This window comes from Sapajus apella, unplaced genomic scaffold (genome assembly GCF_009761245.1).
Source record: "Sapajus apella isolate SASKATOON/1434 unplaced genomic scaffold, GSC_monkey_1.0 scaffold15, whole genome shotgun sequence".
NCBI lineage: Eukaryota > Metazoa > Chordata > Mammalia > Primates > Cebidae > Sapajus > Sapajus apella.
This window is the reverse complement of record NW_022436955.1, coordinates 10,483,775-10,503,792: the sequence shown is the minus strand read 5'-3', so window position 1 is coordinate 10,503,792 and position 20,018 is coordinate 10,483,775. Positions and strand designations below refer to the sequence as shown.

General features: G+C 51.6%; 2 protein-coding genes across 4 annotated transcripts; one reads left to right on the top strand and one right to left on the bottom strand.

Annotated features, from left to right (window-relative positions):
* Positions 1-614: 614 nt before the first annotated feature.
* CES2 (carboxylesterase 2) lies at positions 615-12,440 on the bottom strand. 3 transcript variants are annotated; one of them, XM_032284153.1, is made up of 12 exons: positions 12,149-12,440; positions 7,007-7,211; positions 5,922-6,057; positions 4,963-5,096; positions 4,623-4,881; positions 4,152-4,250; positions 3,728-3,868; positions 3,526-3,606; positions 3,109-3,253; positions 2,557-2,694; positions 2,035-2,107; positions 615-1,571 (listed from the first exon to the last, which is right to left on the bottom strand). In XM_032284153.1, exons 1-12 carry the CDS (start codon positions 12,222-12,224, stop codon positions 1,385-1,387), a joined length of 1,674 nt encoding a protein of 557 aa, XP_032140044.1. In that variant the 5' UTR covers positions 12,225-12,440; the 3' UTR covers positions 615-1,384. The 3 variants fall into 3 exon arrangements, with proteins under 3 accessions (XP_032140044.1, XP_032140046.1, XP_032140045.1); XM_032284155.1 differs by having other exon boundaries at positions 1,282-1,525; XM_032284154.1 differs by lacking the exon at positions 615-1,571 and adding an exon at positions 1,578-1,683.
* A 355-nt stretch (positions 12,441-12,795) lies between these two features.
* Positions 12,796-15,759, top strand: CIAO2B (cytosolic iron-sulfur assembly component 2B). The gene is made up of 5 exons (XM_032284157.1): positions 12,796-13,604; positions 13,762-13,841; positions 14,086-14,211; positions 14,992-15,037; positions 15,514-15,759. The coding sequence occupies exons 1-5, from the start codon at positions 13,463-13,465 to the stop codon at positions 15,609-15,611; spliced, it is 492 nt and encodes a 163-aa protein (XP_032140048.1). The 5' UTR covers positions 12,796-13,462; the 3' UTR covers positions 15,612-15,759.
* The last annotated feature ends 4,259 nt before the right edge of the window (positions 15,760-20,018 follow it).

Below are 20,018 nucleotides of genomic sequence, written 5' to 3'. Positions count from 1 at the left end.
CCCAGGCTGAAGTGTAGTGCTGTAATCTCGGATCACTGCAACCTCTGCTTTCTGGGTTCAAGTGACTCTTCTGTCTCAGCCTCCTGGGTAACTAAGACTACAGGTGTGTGCCACCACATGAGGCTAATTTTTGTATTTTTTTGTAGAGATGGTGTTTCTCCATGCTGCCTAGGCTGGTCTCGAACTCCTGGGCTCAAGCTCACCAGGCCCACCTCAGCCTCCAAAAGTGCTGGGATTATAGGCACGATCCCAGACTGGTATGCAGTAGTGCAATCTTGGCTCACTGCAACCTCTGCCTCCTGGGTTCAAGTGATTCTGGTGTCTCAGCCTCCCAAGTAGCTGGGATTATAGGTGTACACCACCAAGCCTGGCTAATTTTTGTACTGTTAGTAGAGACAGGGTTTCAGCATGTTGGCCAGGCTGGTCTCGAACTCCTGGCCTCAAGTGTTCCACACACGTCGGCTTCCCAAAGTGCTGGGATTACAGGTGTGGTCTACGGCACTCGGCCTAACGATAGTATTTTTGCTATAGCAGCTGAATGGACTAAGACAGTAGGGCTTCTGGTGTCCAGGTTTTCTATTGACCACTTGATATAAGAGCACTAGGGACTTGAGGAGAGGCACAGGATTTAACAATTTATTTTTATTTTTTCAGACATCTGAGGGATGAACGAACATAGGCGTCCGACACTCAGGTGTGGGCAACATTCTTTAGAGCACCTCGAAGTGAGAAAGGCCTGGGGGCTCAGACAAAAGAAGAGAGAAGGCAGGGAGAAGGTGGAAGTGAGGAAGAGAGGATGGGGCCCAGGGATCAGTGGGGTGTTGAAGAGGGTGGGATTACACGGGGGTTTGCCCATCCACAGCGCAGTGGGGGATCTATCAAGCGTGTCTAATAAGAGAGGACTCGTGGCAGACCTAGCAAATACCATCATGAGATTATGGGCATCAGCCACAGTACCTGGCCTTTTATGCTCTTTTAATTTTTATTTTTCTCATTTTTTTCCTTACATTTTGTTTTCTTTGCCTTTTTTAAATATCTTTTTTACTTGTCACTGACTTGAAGCTCAAAATTTTCCTATTTAATTTCTAAACACATTCTCTCTCTCTCTCTCTCCTTCTTGGGAAGGGATCTCACTGTGTTGCCCTGGCTGGTCTCAAACCTCTGGCCTCAAGCCATCCTGTCATCTCGGCCTCCTCAATAGCTGGGATTACAGGTATGAGCCATTATTCCTGAGTAAGTTCTTTCTGAATGGATGCACAGAAGAATGAATGAATGGCTATATGAAGGAAGGAATCAACTTGTTTCTCCTCAGTGGGTGTGTGTGGACACAGCAGGCTGACCCTCACCTGTAAGCGAGCCCACCCCTCATCCCTGGCACAGAAAGCTACAACTCTGTATGTCTCTCTCCAGCCTCCTCGAGTTCCTGGATCTTTCCGGGCAGCGCCTTCTTCCAGAACTGGAGCCTGTGGGCCTTCAGAGCCCGGCCCACTGCAGGCTGTAGGTTCAGCTGCAGGTATCGCTCCTCCTGGTCGAACAGCGGCCAGTGGGGCAGACCCTCGCCGTTGGGGTTCCTGTAGACATGCCGTCCCAGCAGGGCAGTATGGGGGTCACTCTGAGCCCCTGGAGCCCACACCTGACCACCCTGACTCTGATCAGGCAAGGCAGCCAAGTAGGCCAGATGGGCTCGGGGAAACAAGGGCAGAGGTTTCCAGAAACAGAAGACAAACTCCCTTCTGCTAGTGTCAGCTCCAATGGGGACAGGATGGCTGGCCCTGCTGTGTCCCTGTCTCTGGGAGGGAGGCCCTGACAGTGGCCCAGCACTGGTGCCCACCCTCCAGGCAGTCCGGGGGGGATGGAATGTGTCACTGTCTTATGGCACCCCTATGCTGTCCGAGTGGGTTCCGGAGCTGGGGAAGGGGCTCTCATGTGATTAAGGACACGGGTGTGCTAATGAGGTCACCCCAGACTAGGAGAGTGCTGGATGGGCACAGGCCCCCACCCCGGGGAGGTTGAGGCAGGGGTGTGCTATCTCACCCGTTTCGAGCAAAGTTGGCCCAGTACTTCATCATCTTCCTGCTTAGTTGCTCCTCCTCCTCAGTGAATTTAACTGTGGAGAGGAAGGGGCCATGTGTCTTGGTCAGGATCCCGCTTCTCTGCTTTTTCTCCCATGGCCCTCAGGACCCAGCCCTCCCCTTTCCCAAACTTCCCCTTAGCCCAGTCTCTAGCTGACTTCCTTCTTAGCTCATTCCTGGCCCCAAAGGCCCCTTCTTCCTTCTGCCACTGGGAGTCATTGAAGAAACAAACATGCCCCTGAAACACCCGCTCTGCCACTACCAGACACCCAAGGGTGGGGAGAGGTGGAGGGAGCACAGGCCAGTCTGAAGAGTCATAAATTCAAATCCTAGCTCAGCCTTTGGAGCTGTAAGACCTTGGACACCTGATCTCATCCTCTCTCTGAGCCTCAGTTTCCTTATCTAGGCAGTGAGGACAAACCATCACCCCTCAGAAACCCAGCCAAGGTCCCAGCCCACTTCCTGGGAAAGGAACAAGACTCACCATAGTTGCCCCATAATAAATTTCCAAAGACAAAGGGAAGCTCATCACCATGATCTGCCTTCACGTGCGGCGGCCTGATGTTCTTGATCCAGCTGGGCTGATGCTGGAACTCGTAGAAGTACACAGGGCCCTGGGAACCTGCGGGGTGGACAGCTCATGACTCAGTGGCCTTCCCCTGCAGCCTCTGGCCTCACCCATGGTGACAAGATACTGAGGTTCAAAGCTGGCTGGAATCTGGACAGTTGGATGGGGAGCCCCAGGCTGGGGCAGGAGCAGAGGGAGGGACGTGGGAGAAATCGTGGCTTTGGACTTCTTAGTTGTGTCATCTTGGGGAAGTCACTGAAGGTTGTAACTTCAATTTCCTCATCTGTGAAACAGGGGAAATATCTGTCTCTTGGGCTAGCCAGGAGAATTTACACCAATGATGAACGTCAAGTGTCCCAGGGGCTCAATAAAAATGAGGGGGGCCCTGGACAGCAACAGGTCTCACCTGGGACCCACAGCCCTGAGCTGCACCACTGCCAGTCAGGCCTCAGTTCCAAATATACTCACACTGAAAATGTGCTACTTGGAGTGCAGGGATCACAAACATGGAGTCCATCATGATCTCCTGGAACTGGGCTCGGAGGGTCTGGGGATCTCCACTGTCTCCAATATACTCCTCCATCAGCAGGTCCACAAATGTAGGAGGCAACATCTACCCCAGGTGGATCAGGAAGAGGCAGGTTAGGTAGGCTGCCAGGGGAGGGGAAAAGGTGACCTCACACTTTGGGAGATGGACCATGAGATGGAACAGGGAATGGGGAGAAAAAGCGAGACTCTGAGGTGACCCCACTCCCAACCACACTCACACCCGGGGCCTTTGCTCATGAAGGTGCTACATAGGCAGGGTATCTGGGGTTGGATTTCCTCTGCCTCAGGAGAGAAGAGGAGCCCCTCCCCATTGGACTGGGACCCCAGGAGCCTTACCAACATTGTTAACATTTTCTGCAGAACAGCCTGCAAGGCCTCTCTGTCCATTTCCTTCTGGTGTTCATAGATACCCACGAGCTGGGTGGCCAGGAGAGAATATATAGTTGGGAATGGGATAAGCCAGGAGCTACAAAGACCTGAAGACCTCCCACTACCAGATGGGCTCCCCAGGCACTGGAGGGCTTGAGTTGGGCCTCACCCTGGGGATGATCCAGCCGAATTCATCATTGTTGATACCAATGATGCTGGGGACAGGCTGAAAGTCGGCAGAGGCCAGCAGCTCCTGGGGGTGCCTGGGCAGGAAGACCCCATCCACCACTCCGGCGATCAACTGGAAAGGCTGAGGGGAAATGCAAGGTCAGGGAACGAGGTCAGGTCCCAGACATCTTCCCATGCCCTCTGAGTACCTTCTCCTCCTTCCTGGTCCATCCCTGGATGCTATATCCACCCCAGGAGATCCAACGCGTGGCTCAGCATACACCGACCTTCAGTCCCCATCCAGGGTTATGACACCCAGGCATACAGACGAGGTAACGTGCCCAGGGAATATGAGGGACATGCAGGACTACCAGCCCCATGCCTATCGCACCCCTTCCTCCACACCCACATCCGTTTAGACCAACCTTGTTAATTGCAAGAATCTCCTCTTTACTCTTGCCCCGCAGGCAGCCCACTAGGGCCTCAGAGTCAACTTGGTCACATGCAGACAGGTTGGCCACCACCTGCAAAGGGACCAGGCAGGGGCTGGCTCATCCTTCCAGGTAGATTAGAGGAGTTTGCCCAAGGCCTAGCTGGGGGCAGGGGCACCCCAAATCTCACAGGGCATTGTGTATGAATTCCTGCAGTTCTGACCGTGTTCTCACTCAGAATTCCCAGACACAGGGCCCATCCCATCTGCCTAGATGGTTCTCCTTATGATGGGGATCCCTAGGGTGACCACTTTGCATAGAGGACACAGAACATACTTGGTCTCTGCAATGGCAGCAGGATGTGCATTCTGACCCTTGATGGCCCTTGTCATCCCCATTTAACAGACAGAGGCTCGGAGGGGTATGAGGGGCCGCGGGCCTAGGCCTCTGCGGCTGAGGGCTCACCCTGGAGATTACATCAGCTGAGTTGGCAATGAGGCCGGGCAGCACAGCCACACCACTCTCCATGATGGCCCTGTGGAAGAGTCCTTGGGCTATGGGGGACACGACAAGCGAGGACACACTCGTGCCACCCGCAGACTCGCCAAAAATGGTGACATGGTCAGGGTTGCCTCCAAAGTGGGCGATGTTCCGCTGGACCCAGTGTAGTGCAGCCACTTGGTCCAGGTAGCCCCAATTGCCGGTTGCATGCTTGTCTCCTGTGCTGAGAAGTAGCAAGGACAGGGATCACAGGGCTGTCCTGGCCCCGCTCAGCCCCCATTGCCAAACCCAGCCCTAGTCTCACCTGAAGAAGCCCAGGACACCCAGGCGGTACTGGATGGTGACCACTACCACGTCCTCAAAGGCAGCCAGCACGGAACCATCATGCATGGAAGCCATGCCAAAAACAAGCCCACCACCGTGGATCCACACCATCACCTGGAGAAATCAAGGCAGCTACCACGACGCTCCTACCCAACCCCAACCCCACCAGGGCCCCTACCTAGAACAACGAGTGCTTTGCCTCTATACCTCCCCAGCACAAATTCATCATGTGGGCCACAGGCCAGGCACCCAAGATCTGTCAGGAAGACCAGGCCTCCCAATCTTTGGGGTCTACCCTCTGTATCAAAGCCTGGTTTCATTAGTACCAGAAAGGTCACCAAAGTGGAAAGAAAAGGGGTGTCTCCCTGATGGCCCCACATGAACATTCATCAAAAATGTCCTCCTCAGCCTGAATAACTTAGTAAGACCCTGTTTCAACAGAAAATGTTATAAAAATTAGCCAGGCATAGTGGCATAGGCCCATAGTCCCAGCAACTGGACTACGGTGGGAGGATTGCCCAGGAATTCAAGGTTACAGAGAGCTATGTTTATGCCACTGCATTCTAGCCTGGGCAACAGAGCAAGGTGCCAAATCTAAAAAGATAATTTTGTGTGTGCCGATTCTTATAGGCCCAACACATTATCCATGGCTGGGGATCTTGGTAACCTCAAAGTGCAGCCCTTGGGAACTTGAGTGGATCTCCTGGGAATGAGTTGGCTGGCTGAGTCCTGAGTCCAACCCAGAGCCACAGCCTTTGACCTCTGGGAGCAGCAGGGGCCAGCTGCCTAGCCTGGGTAAGGAGTATTTATTGGACCTGATAGTAAGAAGCTTTTCAGCATGGTTCACCCTGCAGCAGGGCCTGAGCTAATATTGTCCGTTATAGCTTCTTGCAGAAGAATTGTCCTCCCACTCCCAGTGAATGGTGGTTTGACACCTACTGGCAGGTTAGAGCCTTCATGGGTATGGGCCGGCGTGTAGATGCTGAGGTACAGGCAGTCCTCGGACATGGAAATGGAAGGGATGGTCACATTGACTTGGTTTATAACCTCCAGTACAGTGGGGTCCTGCAGACACCTGGTAACAAAAGCAATCAGTCCAGGGTCCAGGTTGTGTCCAAAACCAGACCCTGGGTTCAGATGTGCTCCCAACCACCCTCAGCCTCTTCCCACAATAACCTGCTCACACATGTTCCCTCTCCAAAATGCCTTCCCCCCAAGTTACGGGCCACAGGCTCTGGGTAAACTGGAATGGAGCTTGAACTTCCAGGCAGGCCTCAAGGTTATTGAGGATATCATTCCTCCTGACACCGGAAACCTTGACTCTTAGGGGTTTCTATGAGAACCACTGGCGCATGTGTTGAGATTCACCACTATATTGCTGTACTCCCTCAGGCCTGGAACAGGGGAGTAGCCCACATTTGTGTGCTACATGAATGAATGGATGCTAATTTCTCATGAGAAAGGCGATAGGATGTCCCTCATCTCAAGTCTAAACTCTCAAAAACCCGTCATTCCCAAATGGTCTCCAGTTGTAAACATATACACATCTCTTGGCCAATGGCTCCTGGCCCTGTGGGTGGACACAGTGACTGTGGAGAGTGCAGGTCCCCAGAAAGTTACCACTACTGTTCTCTTCAGCTATCTGCAATATCTGCCACTAGAGTGAGAGGCTCCTACAAGGTTCATAGAGCCAACCTGAACCTTTCCCAGAGACACCTGCCACTGGTGGCAGAGAAAGCTTGTCATAACCAGAATATGGGGAGATATGTGTCTCTCCCTGTCCTTTCAGCACCTGGAGCCAATGCCCTCTGAATGCCGAGCTTTGAGCCAGGGGTCTGAGAAGTTATTATGCCCTCCCAAACCTCAGCATGCTCACTGGGACAATGCACGTGGGAATCCACAAGACTCAGAAGGAAAACTGGCTGTGGGGGTTTAGATGAAATGAGCACTGCAGCCTAGCTGAGCTCAGAGCACCCCCACCCTATGCCAGGGCCTGGAGTTTCTGGACCCCTGGGAGAGCTTACATGGCCGGATGGGCAGTTGCATCCCTCACACCACTCCAAGATTCAGGGGGTTCAGGGGGTGCAAATCGCAGCAGACCTATAGGTGGCTTGGCAAAGGGAATTCCCAGAAAGGTGTGGACCCCCACATCAGCACCCTTCACGTGGACAAGACTCCCCAGCACCTGTCCCGTGTGTGTGGTCCGGATGGGACTGGCAGAGTCCTGGCCTGTGGGCAGAGAGACAGACATCACGGTTGGATCTGACCAAACAGCTGCCCTCCCAGACTGTTGGTTTTGCTGCCTCCTTGGCATCCTCAGCTCAGCTCAACGACCCCTAGTCTATAAACACGGCTTTACAGACTTCCTGCCTGGGACACTCCCTTCCGGCTCTGCCTTCCTGGGCCTGTCTCCATCCCACCAGGCTGAGGCTCCCTGGAGCCTGGCACCATCATTCCACCCTGGGACCTTCAAACAAAGGGTCACAGGCCCTTGATGGGACTAGAGTGTGCTTTCAACTGTGGGCCAGGTCATGTGACCGTAGGATGATGGTGGGAATTGTGCAGGCATGGTTTCTGTCCTCAGAGATGTCATGCCCAAGGTGGCAAGAAATGACATAAAGAAAGCATCCTCAAAACCATGAGTGATGTTGGTGAGAAGAGCTACAAGAGAGAAGTGTGGCTGTGGCTGAGACATAAAAAGCACAGATTCCAGCCTGGGCACTAGAGTGGCACTCTGTCTTTGCCTAAAAAATCAATAAATTAGCTGGGCATCATGGCACATGCGTGTAGTCCCAGCTACTTGAGAGGCTGACTTGGGAGGATTGCTTGAGCCTGGGAGGTTGAGGCTACAGTGAGCCATGATTGCATCACTGCACTCAAGCCTGGGTGACAGAGTTAAAACCTGTCTCAAAAGAAAAAAAAAAAAAAAGCACAGCCTCTGGGTGGTGGTGTGGGCCTATAGTCCCAGCTACTCAGCTACTCTGGAGGCTAAGGCAGGAGGAGTCCCACTCTGCATGAGCTATGATCCCGCCTTTGCACTGTAGCCTAGGCAACAAAGCAAGACCCAGTCTCCAAATAAAAGAGCACAGCCTGCTTGCTGTGGGGCTTAGGAAGGGAGGAAGTGATTAAAAATCACCTAACAGAGAAAATCAGTCCTCTTAATAGACAAAGGATTTCTACAAAGAATATGCCAGCTACACAACAGAAAAAGCAGTATATGTTCAGAATAAGCAATACAAATCAGTGTCTCTCAAATAAACAAAGAGATCTTTGCTTCATTCACAGTAAGAGAAATGCATATTGAATTCTAACTGCGATGTCAACCACTCATTCTGTGGTATCACAAAAAGCAAGACAATCCGACATTACATATTTTCTATCAGAAGTACACAGCACCACACGTGAAGTAGTCCTCCAAAAAACAAAACAAAACAAAATCCAAAATTCAAATCTAATTAGCCTTCTGGAATGTAAATACAAGTTTACAGGGTAGACAGGGGACAGAAGAACAGTTAAAAGATACCACTGGGATGCAATCAGCAAAACCTAGATGGTGGGATCCTCTCCAGAACAAATAAACTGGTTTCTTCAACACACAGCAAAATTTAGAAAGAAAATAAAAGAGAGGCAGAGGGAAAATCTGAAGATTGAAAGAGATTCAAGAAACACATAAAAATTACAGATAATAAGTGTCGGTAGGGATGTGGAAAACTTGGAACTTTCATACATTGCTGGTGAGAAGGTAAAATAGTTCAGCTGCTTTAAAAAACAGTCTGGCAGTTTTTCAGGGGACTAAACACAGAGTTGCCATATGACCCAGCAATTCCACTCCTAAGTATAAAGCCAAGAAAATTGGCTGTGCACGGAGGCTCACACCTGTAATCCCAGCAGTTGGGGAGGTTGAGGTGGGCTAATCACCCGAAGCCAGGAGTTCAAAACCAGCCTGGCCAACATGGTGAAACCCTGCTCTACTAAAAATTAGCCAGGTGTGGTGGTACCTGTAATTATGTACCTGTAATTCTAGCTACTTGGCAAACTGATGCATGAGGATCCCTTGAACCTGGGAAGCAAAGTTTCAGTGAGCCTGGGCAACAGAGTGAGATTCTGTTTAAAAAAATAAAAAAAAGTCTATCAATTTGCAAAGTATGAACCTTATTTGAATCCTGATTTTTTAAAAATCTTGTATTAATAAAAATATCATTTATAAATGTGAAAGAACACTTGACTGTACATTTGATTAAATCGAGAACATATTACGTTGTGGAAATGCACACACATACATATATATGTTCCTTTTGTTTTAGAAGGACATGAAAAATTTACAGCTGATATGATGTCTGGGATTGGTTTCAAATAATGGTGCAAGGGAGAGGTGGCTGTCCAGAAAACACCAGGTTATATTCAACCTGACAAAGCTGATTCAAAACAAAAACAAAAATGAGATCTTTGTCATTGCTGAAGCTAGACATGGATATGTTGGATTTGTTACACTACTCTTTCCATCTCAGACTTGGCTCATCCCTTGGTGCCGTGCAGTCCTCAGGCAGCCTTGACCGTCTCTGCGCCTCAGGGAGGTTCACCTGCTGTTGTTATTTCCACCAGCTCCCACCTGCCTGGCATCCTCCCTTTTGTAATCTCAGGTTCTGCTTCTGAAGGATTTGGGAAATCTGAGCCCTGTTCCATAATAAAAAGTCAAAAAACAGGCCAGGCGCAGTGGCTCAAGTCTGTAATCCCAGCACTTTGAAAGCCTGAGGCAAGTGGATCATTTGAGGTTAGGAGTTCGAGACCAGCCTGGCCAACATCGTGAAACCTTGTCTCTATCAAAAGATACAAAAATTAGCCAAGCATGGTGGCATATTCCTGTAGACACAGCTATTTTGGAGGCTGAGGCACGAGAATCGCTTGAACCTTGGAAGCAGAGGTTGCAGTAATTCGAGATGGCACCACTGTACTCCAGCCTGGGCAACAGAGTGAAACTCTGTCTCAAAAAAACAAAAGTCCAAAAACAAAAACAGCCTTAGGGAGCTAATGCTACCCTACACCTGTCAGTTCAACACAGATAAACTATTTGATGCCACCTGGTGTGGGTGAGGCCAGGGTCATAGACATTTACATGTACCAGAGAGGACAACTTAACAATGTCTCCAAGTCAAAAGGCCCACTCCCAGTAACACGCTGCCTTCACACAATTCCTTGCTGGAGGGCATGTCCATCCATGTAATTCTCTGTGGCCATTGGCCACTGATGCCTGATGTTTGTTACAGCAAAGGACATCACCTGCTGAAATGTCCCTGATTAGAGACGTGTTACATCACCTTCATGTAATAAAGAGATTCGTTACCTGCTTCATCCTTTAGAGAAGCCCTTCCATTAATCAGCATGAAGAAGCTCTACCATGTAGGGGTGTGAGGAGGCACCCCTTGTGTTAGACAGTGGAGAAGCCTGGCCCCAGAAAGTGGGTCAGTTTATGATCATTTAGATGAAAATCAAGGACAAGTGCACACATCTATTCTTGTGTAAACTGCTGGGCACTGTGTAAAATGCCATGGGGACTTTGATGGCCCCTGAGGAGAAGCCAAGGCTGGTTGGGACAAAAGAGGATGGCACACATCACCTGTACCTTCCTATGGCTTGTCAATTATTCTTTCTGAATGTGGATCCAAACCAAAATTATATATATATATATTTGGCAGACAAGGTCTCCATCTGTTGCCCAGGCTGGAGTGCAGTGGTGTGATTTCAGCTCACTGCAGCCTCCACTTTCTGGGCTTGAGATCTTCCCACCTCAGCCTCCCATGTACCTGGGAGTACAGCTGTGGGTCACCGTGCCTGACTCTTTTTTTTTTTTTTTTTTTTTTTTTGTGGTAGGGACAAATCTTGTCACCCAAGCTGGTCTCTAACTCCTAGTCTCAAGCGATCCTCTCATATCTGCCTCTCCACATGCTGGGATAACAGGTGTGAGCCACTGTGCCTGGCCCAAAATATTTTAAAAGGTAGGCATCTGTGAGGCCGGGCAGCTCTTCCTGCTTAGGCTCCTGGTGAACCCTGGAATGTGGTCAAGGGTAGGAATGGGAGGAAGCCCTGCAGGGGTGCACTGTGGGGCAGGGGCAGTATGGCTCCACCCGTGCAGATTACATTGGGAAAGGGTCGGGAGAGACAGCCAGATCATACACTTAGGAGAGTTCGGGTGAGAGGCCAAAGGCCAAAAAGACTCCCCAAGCTTCTGATAAGGGCCTGGAGGAGACTGGCAGGCACACAGAGCCATCACCTTTGCCTGGGAAGCAAAGTTCTGCCCTTGCCCAGGATGATGTAAATGGGGGGAGGGACACTATGAGCTCTTTGGCTCTTTTCTCTGGGGATAGATTTTTGCTTTGTCACTCAGGCTGGAGTGCAGTAGTGCACTTAAGGCCCACTGCAGCTTCAACCTCCCCTGCTAAAGTGATCCTCCCACCTCAGCCTCCCAAGTAGCTGGGACTACAGGTCACAAGTCACCGCAGCCCACTAATTTCTTTTAATTTTTTGTCCACACCGAGTCTCACTATGTTGCCCAGGCTGGCCTCCAACTCCTGGGCTCAAGTGATTCTCCCCTTTGGCCTTCCACAGTGCTGGGGTTACAGGCATGAGCCAATCGCACCCAGCCACTGTAGCCTCTTAGATCTGCTTTAGGATTTGGTGCCTGGGGGCTTCTGTTCCCCAAAGGCCACTAACCTTGTCTGAGGCCCCTTTGCAAGTGTCAGGGTGCCCCGCTGGCCGAGGATGCCACACACTTGGAGCCAGATGCTGCAAGAAGCTGTTATTGTTCTTACCTGCCAGCAGCACCGGCTACAGCCACAATCATAAGAGGGAAATGGACTGAATCCCCGCACCCCCAATCCCTCACCCACTCAGTCCTGAGGCTGCCGACCCAGCCTGGCACGCCCCGGTGCTCCTGGACCCCTGTACTTCACTGGCTCCTCGCTGTGGTGTCCTGCAGCCCAACACTTTCTGTGCTTCTAGAAGCCCACCTGGCGTCGGGGAGGTGTCGTGTGGGACTCACGAGCTCCATGCTGTCATCTCCACCAGCTCCTACCTCCCAGGCGCCTTCCCTCCCGCACTGTCAGGTTCTGCCACCCCAGCATTTGGCAGATCTGAGCCCGGTCCCTGCTGCCCCTCCGCGGGAGCCTCACCCTGGCCCTGAATGAGAAGCAGCAGGAGCCCACAGGCCACTGCGCTCAGTTGCGCCCGAAGTCGGTCCAGTCGCATGGTCGCAGGTCTCGGTGCGCCGCCGGCGGACACGCTGCTGTCTACCCAGAGGCTGCCCTGGGTCTATCCAGTCGTGGATCAGGGCCTCGCCCAGCCTTGGAGTTTAGACTGGGCAGGGAGTGGGCGGGATGCACTGGCTGGGTCAGGGCAAGGTGGGTTTGGCAGGAGAGCGGGACTTAGCAGTCACAGGCTGGTGGGGATCTAGTGGCAGGCAGGCCGGGGCACTGCCACTTTCCCTCTGCCCGGGCCCCTTTGGCATTCTCGGAAGGGGCTGCGCGGCTTCTGCAGCACCTCCCCATAGAGAGAATCCTCTCCTCAAACCTGTCCTTGTCCACAGGCCCGATGAGCGTGCTGGGGGATCCAGAGGATGGAGCAATAAACTAGAATTGGCGAACCCACGAGAACTTCTCTGAGGAAGTGCATGTTCAGGGTCCCCACAGATGGAGAAATGGGAAGGAACTTGATCAGGGTGAAGGGAACCGCTTGAGCAAAGGCAGCGAGGCTTGACGGGGCCCTTCATTATGTACGCTCTTCCTTGCTTTCAGGGCTCAATTTCTTCACGACCTCTCACCACCTTATAGTCCAGGGTCTGCGGGTGTCCGAGGTTTCCTCCCGGAAACCTCAGTCATGCCCTTCTTTTGAAACGTACACGTGACCGCGGCACTACTTAAGGACCGCCTGGCTTTTCCTCCCTGGCTTTTGGTTTCTTCATCTCCCCCGGAGACCAAGGTCATTTATCCACTTGACAAACATTTCATGAGCACCTGCCGGTCCAAGCGCTGGGACAGGCACTCCCGGGCCTATGGTGCAGCCGGGGAGGCAGGCGCGTTACCAGGAGATCCCAAGACACTGCCAGGTCAGAGGCGACCAACTGGCCTGGGCACGGGAGCGCCCGGACAGCCTGATTTCCCGGAGGAAGCGGTGCGGGGATCACCTAACACCGTGTAGTGCCCTCTGAGACCTGGCGGTGGACTCTGGGTTCAGCCCGCTACGGGCTCACAGGACCCAGCACCGCCGGGGTCCCTCCTCAGCGCCTTTGCCCCATAGACCGTCATGTTCCCGGGACCCAGCAGCCAGAGCGGAGGTCACCGCTTCTCTTACGCCCCAGGCCGAGAACGCACAACGCGGCGTGTCCCTCGCGGGACCCCGTCACCGCGCCACGCCCCCTCTCTGTTTCCCGGAAGTGCGCATAGGAGCGGAAGTGCACGCCTGCTAGTATCGGCGGCGTTGGTTCCGCAATGGTGGGCGGCGGCGGGGTTGGCGGGGGCCTCCTGGAGAATGCCAACCCCCTCATCTACCAGCGCTCTGGGGAGCGACCCGTGACGGCGGGCGAGGAGGACGAGCAGGTTCCCGACAGCATCGACGCACGCGAGATCTTCGATATCCGCCGCTGCTGGCCGCGGGCGGGTTCCGGGGGCTTGTGGTGGGGGGGTGCAGTGATGTCCAGCAGCTGTTGGAGCCGCATCCCGACCGGGGATTCCTGACAAAGGGTTCTGAGTGGGCAAAGGCGCAGAGTCCCTTTTCCTTCACTTGCCACATCTGATTCGCTCCATCAATGACCCGGAGCATCCACTGACGCTAGAGGAGTTGAACGTAGTAGAGCAGGTCCGGGTTCAGGTGAGTCACTTCGGAGGGGAGCGAGTTGTTCTAGAGAGTCAGAAAGGTTTCTGTGCACCAGGAGTTGGAGTGCTCTCTACTCACGGACACCGAAGGGTATCTTTGGGAGGGGAGATTGTTGTGCCTATTTTATAGGTGTTGAAACTGAGGCCCATAGAAGTTGGATGATTTGCCCAAAGCAACAAACTAAGAGAGGCCTTGGGCTGAGGGTGGTTGCCTCTTGACGTCTCCCCTCCACAACCAGGTTAGCGACCCTGAGAGTACAGTGGCTGTGGCCTTCACACCAACCATTCCGCACTGCAGCATGGCCACTCTTATTGGCCTGTCCATCAAGGTCAAGCTTCTGCGCTCCCTTCCTCAGCGTTTCAAGGTCAGTTGGAGCTGAGCCCCGGAAGTGGGACCAGGCAATGAGGGTCTACTGCTGAGGATGGGGACTGGGAGAGCATGAACATGGAGAGGACATCAGAGTGGGACCTGGAAGGATTCCAATTAGCAGACAGGAAACTGGGAGGAAACTTTCCAAGTCGATGTGACAAGAATAAAAATCTGAGCTGGAAAGTGGAGAAAAATATTGAAGAGTATGGCAGGAAGCGCAGCAAGGAGCTGCAGATGGGTTTGGACCAGGGGTGGGGCCCAGGCAGGCTTTTAAATCAACAGTTGTGGGCCAGTTCTTTGGATAAAATTGGAATAGGTAAGGCCTGGCGTGGTGGCTCACGCCTGTAATCCCAGCACTTTGGGAGGCTGAGGTGGGTGGATCACCTGAGGTTAGGAGTTCGAGACCAGCGTGGCCAACATGGTAAAAACCTCGTCTCTACTAAAACTACAAAAATTAGCAGGTCGTGGTGGCGTGTGCCTGTGGTCCCAGCTACACAGGAGGCTGAGGCAGGAGAATTGATTGAATCTGGGAGAAGGAGGTCACAATGAGCCAAAATCTTGCCACTGCACTCCAGCCTGGGCCATAGAGCAAGACTCCGTCTTGCAGCGGGGGAATAAATTGGAATAGCTGTGGATGGGTTTGGAGTATAAAGGATGGGCCAGAGTCCAACGGCATGATTAGGGACAAGGATCAGCTGGAGATGGTGCCTGAGGGTCTGGGGGGGAAATTCTGGGCTGGTGGTCAGTGTTTAGGCCCTGGTTATCTCCCTCCCAGATGGACGTGCACATTACCCCGGGGACGCACGCCTCAGAGCATGCAGGTAAGCGTGGGCTTGTGGTGAGGGTGTTGGCTTGGGCACCCTAAGCAGTCTGAGGTTCACTTCTTGCCCAGGAGTATATGGGCAAGACTGGGGATGGGTGACTGGGTGAGTGAAATTGCCAGAGACTCCTCAGTGTAGGTGATAGCTTAGACCAAAGCTGACTTGACTTGAATCTTCTTTGCTTACCGTGTCCTCTTCTCCCAAACCCCCTTTCACCATGTATACAGGACCAGAATGTGTCAGGCTTCAGCAGTACAGGAGGCAGCCAGGTGGAGAGGTCCTAAGATCTAGGTGGGCTCAGGTGGTTGAGGTAGCCTGATCAAGGTGTGGGGTCCTGGGAAGGAAGTGACAGGAGGGCTTTGTTGCTGGTGGGGACAGATCCTATACAAAGGTTCAGAGGTAGGGCTGGGCTGGCTAGCAGCCTAGACAGAGCCTAGCTTTGACTCTGCCTTCCCCACACCCTTCTTCCCACCTAGTGAACAAGCAACTTGCAGATAAGGAGAGGGTGGCAGCTGCCCTGGAGAACACCCACCTCCTGGAGGTTGTGAATCAGTGCCTGTCAGCCCGCTCCTGAGCCTGGCCTTTGGCCCCCGCCAGCCTGCGTACTGGTGTCCTGCTCCCAGCTCCGGTCAGGGCTCTTACCCTTGTTTTCTTGAATCGCTCACGATGAGAAACTAACATTTTGCTTTTTGTAATAAACTTAATTTATATTCAGTTCCCAGGATGCCTTGGTGTCTTTTATCTTGTTGGAGTCATTTGGAGTTTGAGGGGGGATGGTGGTAGTGAGTGCCTCTGAAGGTTGGTGTACTTGCAACTTTTCTTAATGAAAACAAAATCAAAATGGAAAGAGTAGTGTAAAAATGTGCTTGTATGTCTACCACCAGCACTAGAGTCAACAGTTGTTGATGTAACACTGGCTTATTTATGTATATGTATATAAATGTCAGTATATTTGCGAGTAAGCTGCAGAGACTTGATTCCTTACTTTGAAGTACTACATCCTACCTCTATATGAGCAAGCCTGTATAGCCACAGTCCTTTTATTTGATCAGAAAATGAACAGTTCCTCAATACTGTCTAATACCCAGGCATATCTGGATTTCCCTAAGATGTCATTTATAGTTGTTTTTGTTTTGTTTTTGAGACAGGGACTCACCCTGCTGCCCAGGCCCAGGTGCAACAGCTAGATTGTAGCTTACTGCAGCCTTCAAGTCCTGGATTCAAGCAATTCTCCATCCTTGGCCTCCCAAGTAGCTTGGATTACAGGCACACACCACCATTCCTGGCCATTGTTTTTTTTCTTTGAAGGGACAGAGTCTTGCTCTGTTGCCCAGGCTGGAATACAGTGGCACAATTACACCCTTCTGCAGCCTTGACCTCCTGGGCTCAAGCAGTCCTCGCACCTCAGCCTCCCGAATAGCTGGGACTGCATGCACGAACCACTGTGTCTAGTTAATTTTTGTTGTAGAGACAGGGTCTCCCTAGGTTGCCCAGGCCAGTCTCTAGCTCCTGGGCTTACGTGATCCTCCTACTTCAGCCTCCCAAAATGTTGGGATTATAGGTATGAGCCACCACAACCAGCCCAATAATTTTTTTTTTTTAGAGAGGACTTGCTGTGTTGCCCAGCCTGGTCTCAAATTCCTGTCCTCAGACAGTTCTCTCACCTGGTCTGCCAAAGCACGGGAATTAAAGGCTTGAGCACCACATGTAGCTGGTTTTTAGTTTTTTTAATTCAAAAAAAAATTTGTTAAGAGGTAGTGTCTTGCTCTGCCACCTAGGCTGGAGTATGCAGAGATGCGATTAGAACTCACTGTAGCCTCAGCCTCCTGAGCTCAAGTGATCCTCCTGCCTCCGTCCCCCGAGTAGCTGGGACTACAGGCATGTGCTACTATGCCAGGCCAATTTTTTAATTTTTTTTTTTTGTAGATACTGGGTCTCCCTATGTTGCCTAAGCTTGTCTCAAACTCACGGGCTCAAGCCTGGCAAAGTGCTGAGATTACAGGCATGAACCACCATGCCCGGCCATTTATCTTTCTTCACAGTGATTTTTTTGAAAAGTTCAGAGAAGTCCCAGTCCTGCAGTCTGATTTATTCCTGATTTGTGTTGCCTGTGACTGGAAGTTGGTCTAAAGGCCTAAATGAGTCCAGGTTTGGGCTTTTTGATGAAAACCCTGCCCTGGGGAGCAGCATATGTATTTTATAAACCCACTAGTAGGTGTGTGATGCCAGCTTTTCCTGCTGTTAGTGATGCTCAGTCTGGTCCCCTGGTCAGGGCAGTGACATTAGATTTCTCTGATGAAGGGAACCTGAGGCACCCTCCCCATCAGGCGTATGAGTAAGAGGGAAGCTCAGCGCAGTTGGTCTCCGGCCTCTGCCCCTCCTTGGCCCGGTGCCCAGATTGCATTTGGCCACCTGGACAGACTATAGGGCTTAGACCTCAGTTTAGCTGGTTAGGATTGCTTTCCCAGGGGAAATATCCCTCCTGCCTTAGTCTCATTCTCTGAGGATAAATGGCAATATTAAGAAGCAGTGCGCAACCCCACCCCATCCCTACTGATTCTCAGATGTGATTGCAGGCAGAGAAGCCTCAGCAGGGATCCTGGCCATTTCGCAAGTCTGTTCTTGAGGGCCTGCTGACAACATTGAGCCTGTCCTGAGAGTGGCATTCAGCCGAGGGCTTTACACTTACTATCTAGCCAGTCCGTTCTCCAGCCCTGTGCAGCAGTTTCTCTCCCTCTTTTTTTTTTTTTTTAAGGCACAGGATCTCACTATGTTGCCCAGGCTGGAGTACAGTGGCTATCCATAGGTATGATTATAGCACACTACAGCCTTGAATACCTGGGTTCCAGAGATTCTCTTGCCTCAGCCTCCTGAATACCTGGGACTACAGGCACGTGCCAACACGCCTAGCTTGCTGTTCTTTTCTTATCCCCAATTTTTAGGACAGGAAATGGGCTTCTAGAATAAATGTAGCCAGACCTCCATTATCCATGGCTTCTACATCCATGGGTACAACCCACTGTGGATCGAAACTGTAGTCAGGCCTAGGATGACTGTGTCTGTACTGAACATGTACAAACTTTTTTCTTGTCATTATTCCCTAAACAACACAGTCTAACAACTACTTGCATAGCATTTACATTGTATTAGGTATTACAGTAGTAATCTGGAGAAAAAGTATGTGGAAGGATGTGCAGAGGTTACATGCAGATACTATGCCATTTTATGTAAGGGACTTGATCTCAGCCACTTTAGTTGAATTTTAAAAATAAAGTAAAATATATGTAAGGGAGTTGAGTATTCATGGATTTGGGGATTCATGGGGATCGTGGGACCAATCCCCTGCTGATACCAAGGGATACTCTAATTTACTTCTCAAGACTTCTAGCTGGGCACAGTGGCTCACACTTGTAATCCCAGCATTTGGGGAGGCTGATGTGAGAGGATCACCTGAGCCCAGCAGTTTGAGACAAGCCTGGGGAACATCGCAAGACCCTATCTCTAAAAAAAAATTTTTTTTTTAACTAGTAGGGAATGGTGGTGCAAGCCTGTGGTTCTAGCTATTCGGGAGGCTGAGGTGGGAGGATCTCTTGACAACCCCAGGAGATTGAGGCTGCAGTGAACTGATTGCAACACTGCACTCCAGCCTGGGCAACAGAGCAAGACCATGTCTCAAAACACAACAACAATAACAACAAAACTTCTGTCTGCGGGAGTAATGGAGGCCCTGAGCAGCTTCATCTGTGATAGGGAGATAGTCATGGCAATCACTCGGGACTGCTCTTGGGAGATTTAAATGGGTCTAGGCCTAGCTCCAATGATGTAGGCACTGTATCCCACACAGACGAGGAAGCTGAGGGCTCCAAAGAGGTAGGTGAGCAGCTGGGCCCCAGGCAGCCTTCCCAAGGAAGGCCTCACACCCTGGGCCGTGTGTACCTTCTGCTTGACGGTCCCTGTCTGAGGTGGCCGTGGTGTCTGTGTTGAGCTGGGGAAGAGCGGAGTCATGGGGCAGCAGGTGTGGCTGAGTCATTCAGCTGGCCCTCCTGGCAGCCAGGCCACGGTGGGTGAGGGACATCAAACTGCTCATGCCACAGCTGGTGTATCAAATAGTCCCCTTGTCACTCTTGACTCATCTGTGCCTGGCCCCTGGCTGCCTGCAGGGCCACCATCTGTGCATCCTGGGCCAGCGCCCAAGGAACTTTCTGGAACCCCAGATGCTATCTGAGGACACAGAGGTACCGGGGGTGGTGAAGTTTGAGGTTCCCGAAACCCTCCACCAGGTATGTCTGGCTCTGTTGTTTCTGGCCTGTGACCCCTCAGGCCTTGGTTACCATGTCTACAAAATGGGAGCAACAAATCATAGCTGAGTTTGACCCAGGGATTAGACATGTATGAACATGCCTAGCCATGTCTATTTTTGCTCATCATCCTGCCCCCAGCACGAGGGCCTGGCACACAGTAGGTATTTAGTACAAGTCCGTGGAATGAATGAATGGTGGGGCCTTAGAACACAGCAGAGGCCCTGGGCCTAAAGGCTATGGTGTGAGGAGGTGGTGGGGACACTGAAGCCCAGCCCAGTTCCCTTAGCAACATCTTGTCACCTAAGGGATGGGGAAGAGTGTGGGGTCCCACAGAGAGGAGACATGGGTATGGGGCTAGGCGAGAGGTGTCTGTATTATTCCTGAGACCTCTGCCTCACTCTTGGGCAGACCACTGTCCTGGAGAGAATGGAGTAGAAACAGGAGAGGGACCACAAATCCACCTAACTTGCTTCATCCAACCAAGGATGATGATAAAACTGTTCTTAGTGAGATATTACTGTGTACCAGACTTGAGCCAACTACTGTGCCTCTGCATTTCATGTTTGCTATGTCTCATAATAATCATCAGGAAGAGATCACCCCTATTCTACACAGGAGAAACTGAGGCTCAGCCTAGATAAATGGACAGAGGTGAAACAGCTAGCAAGGGGTGCAGCTGG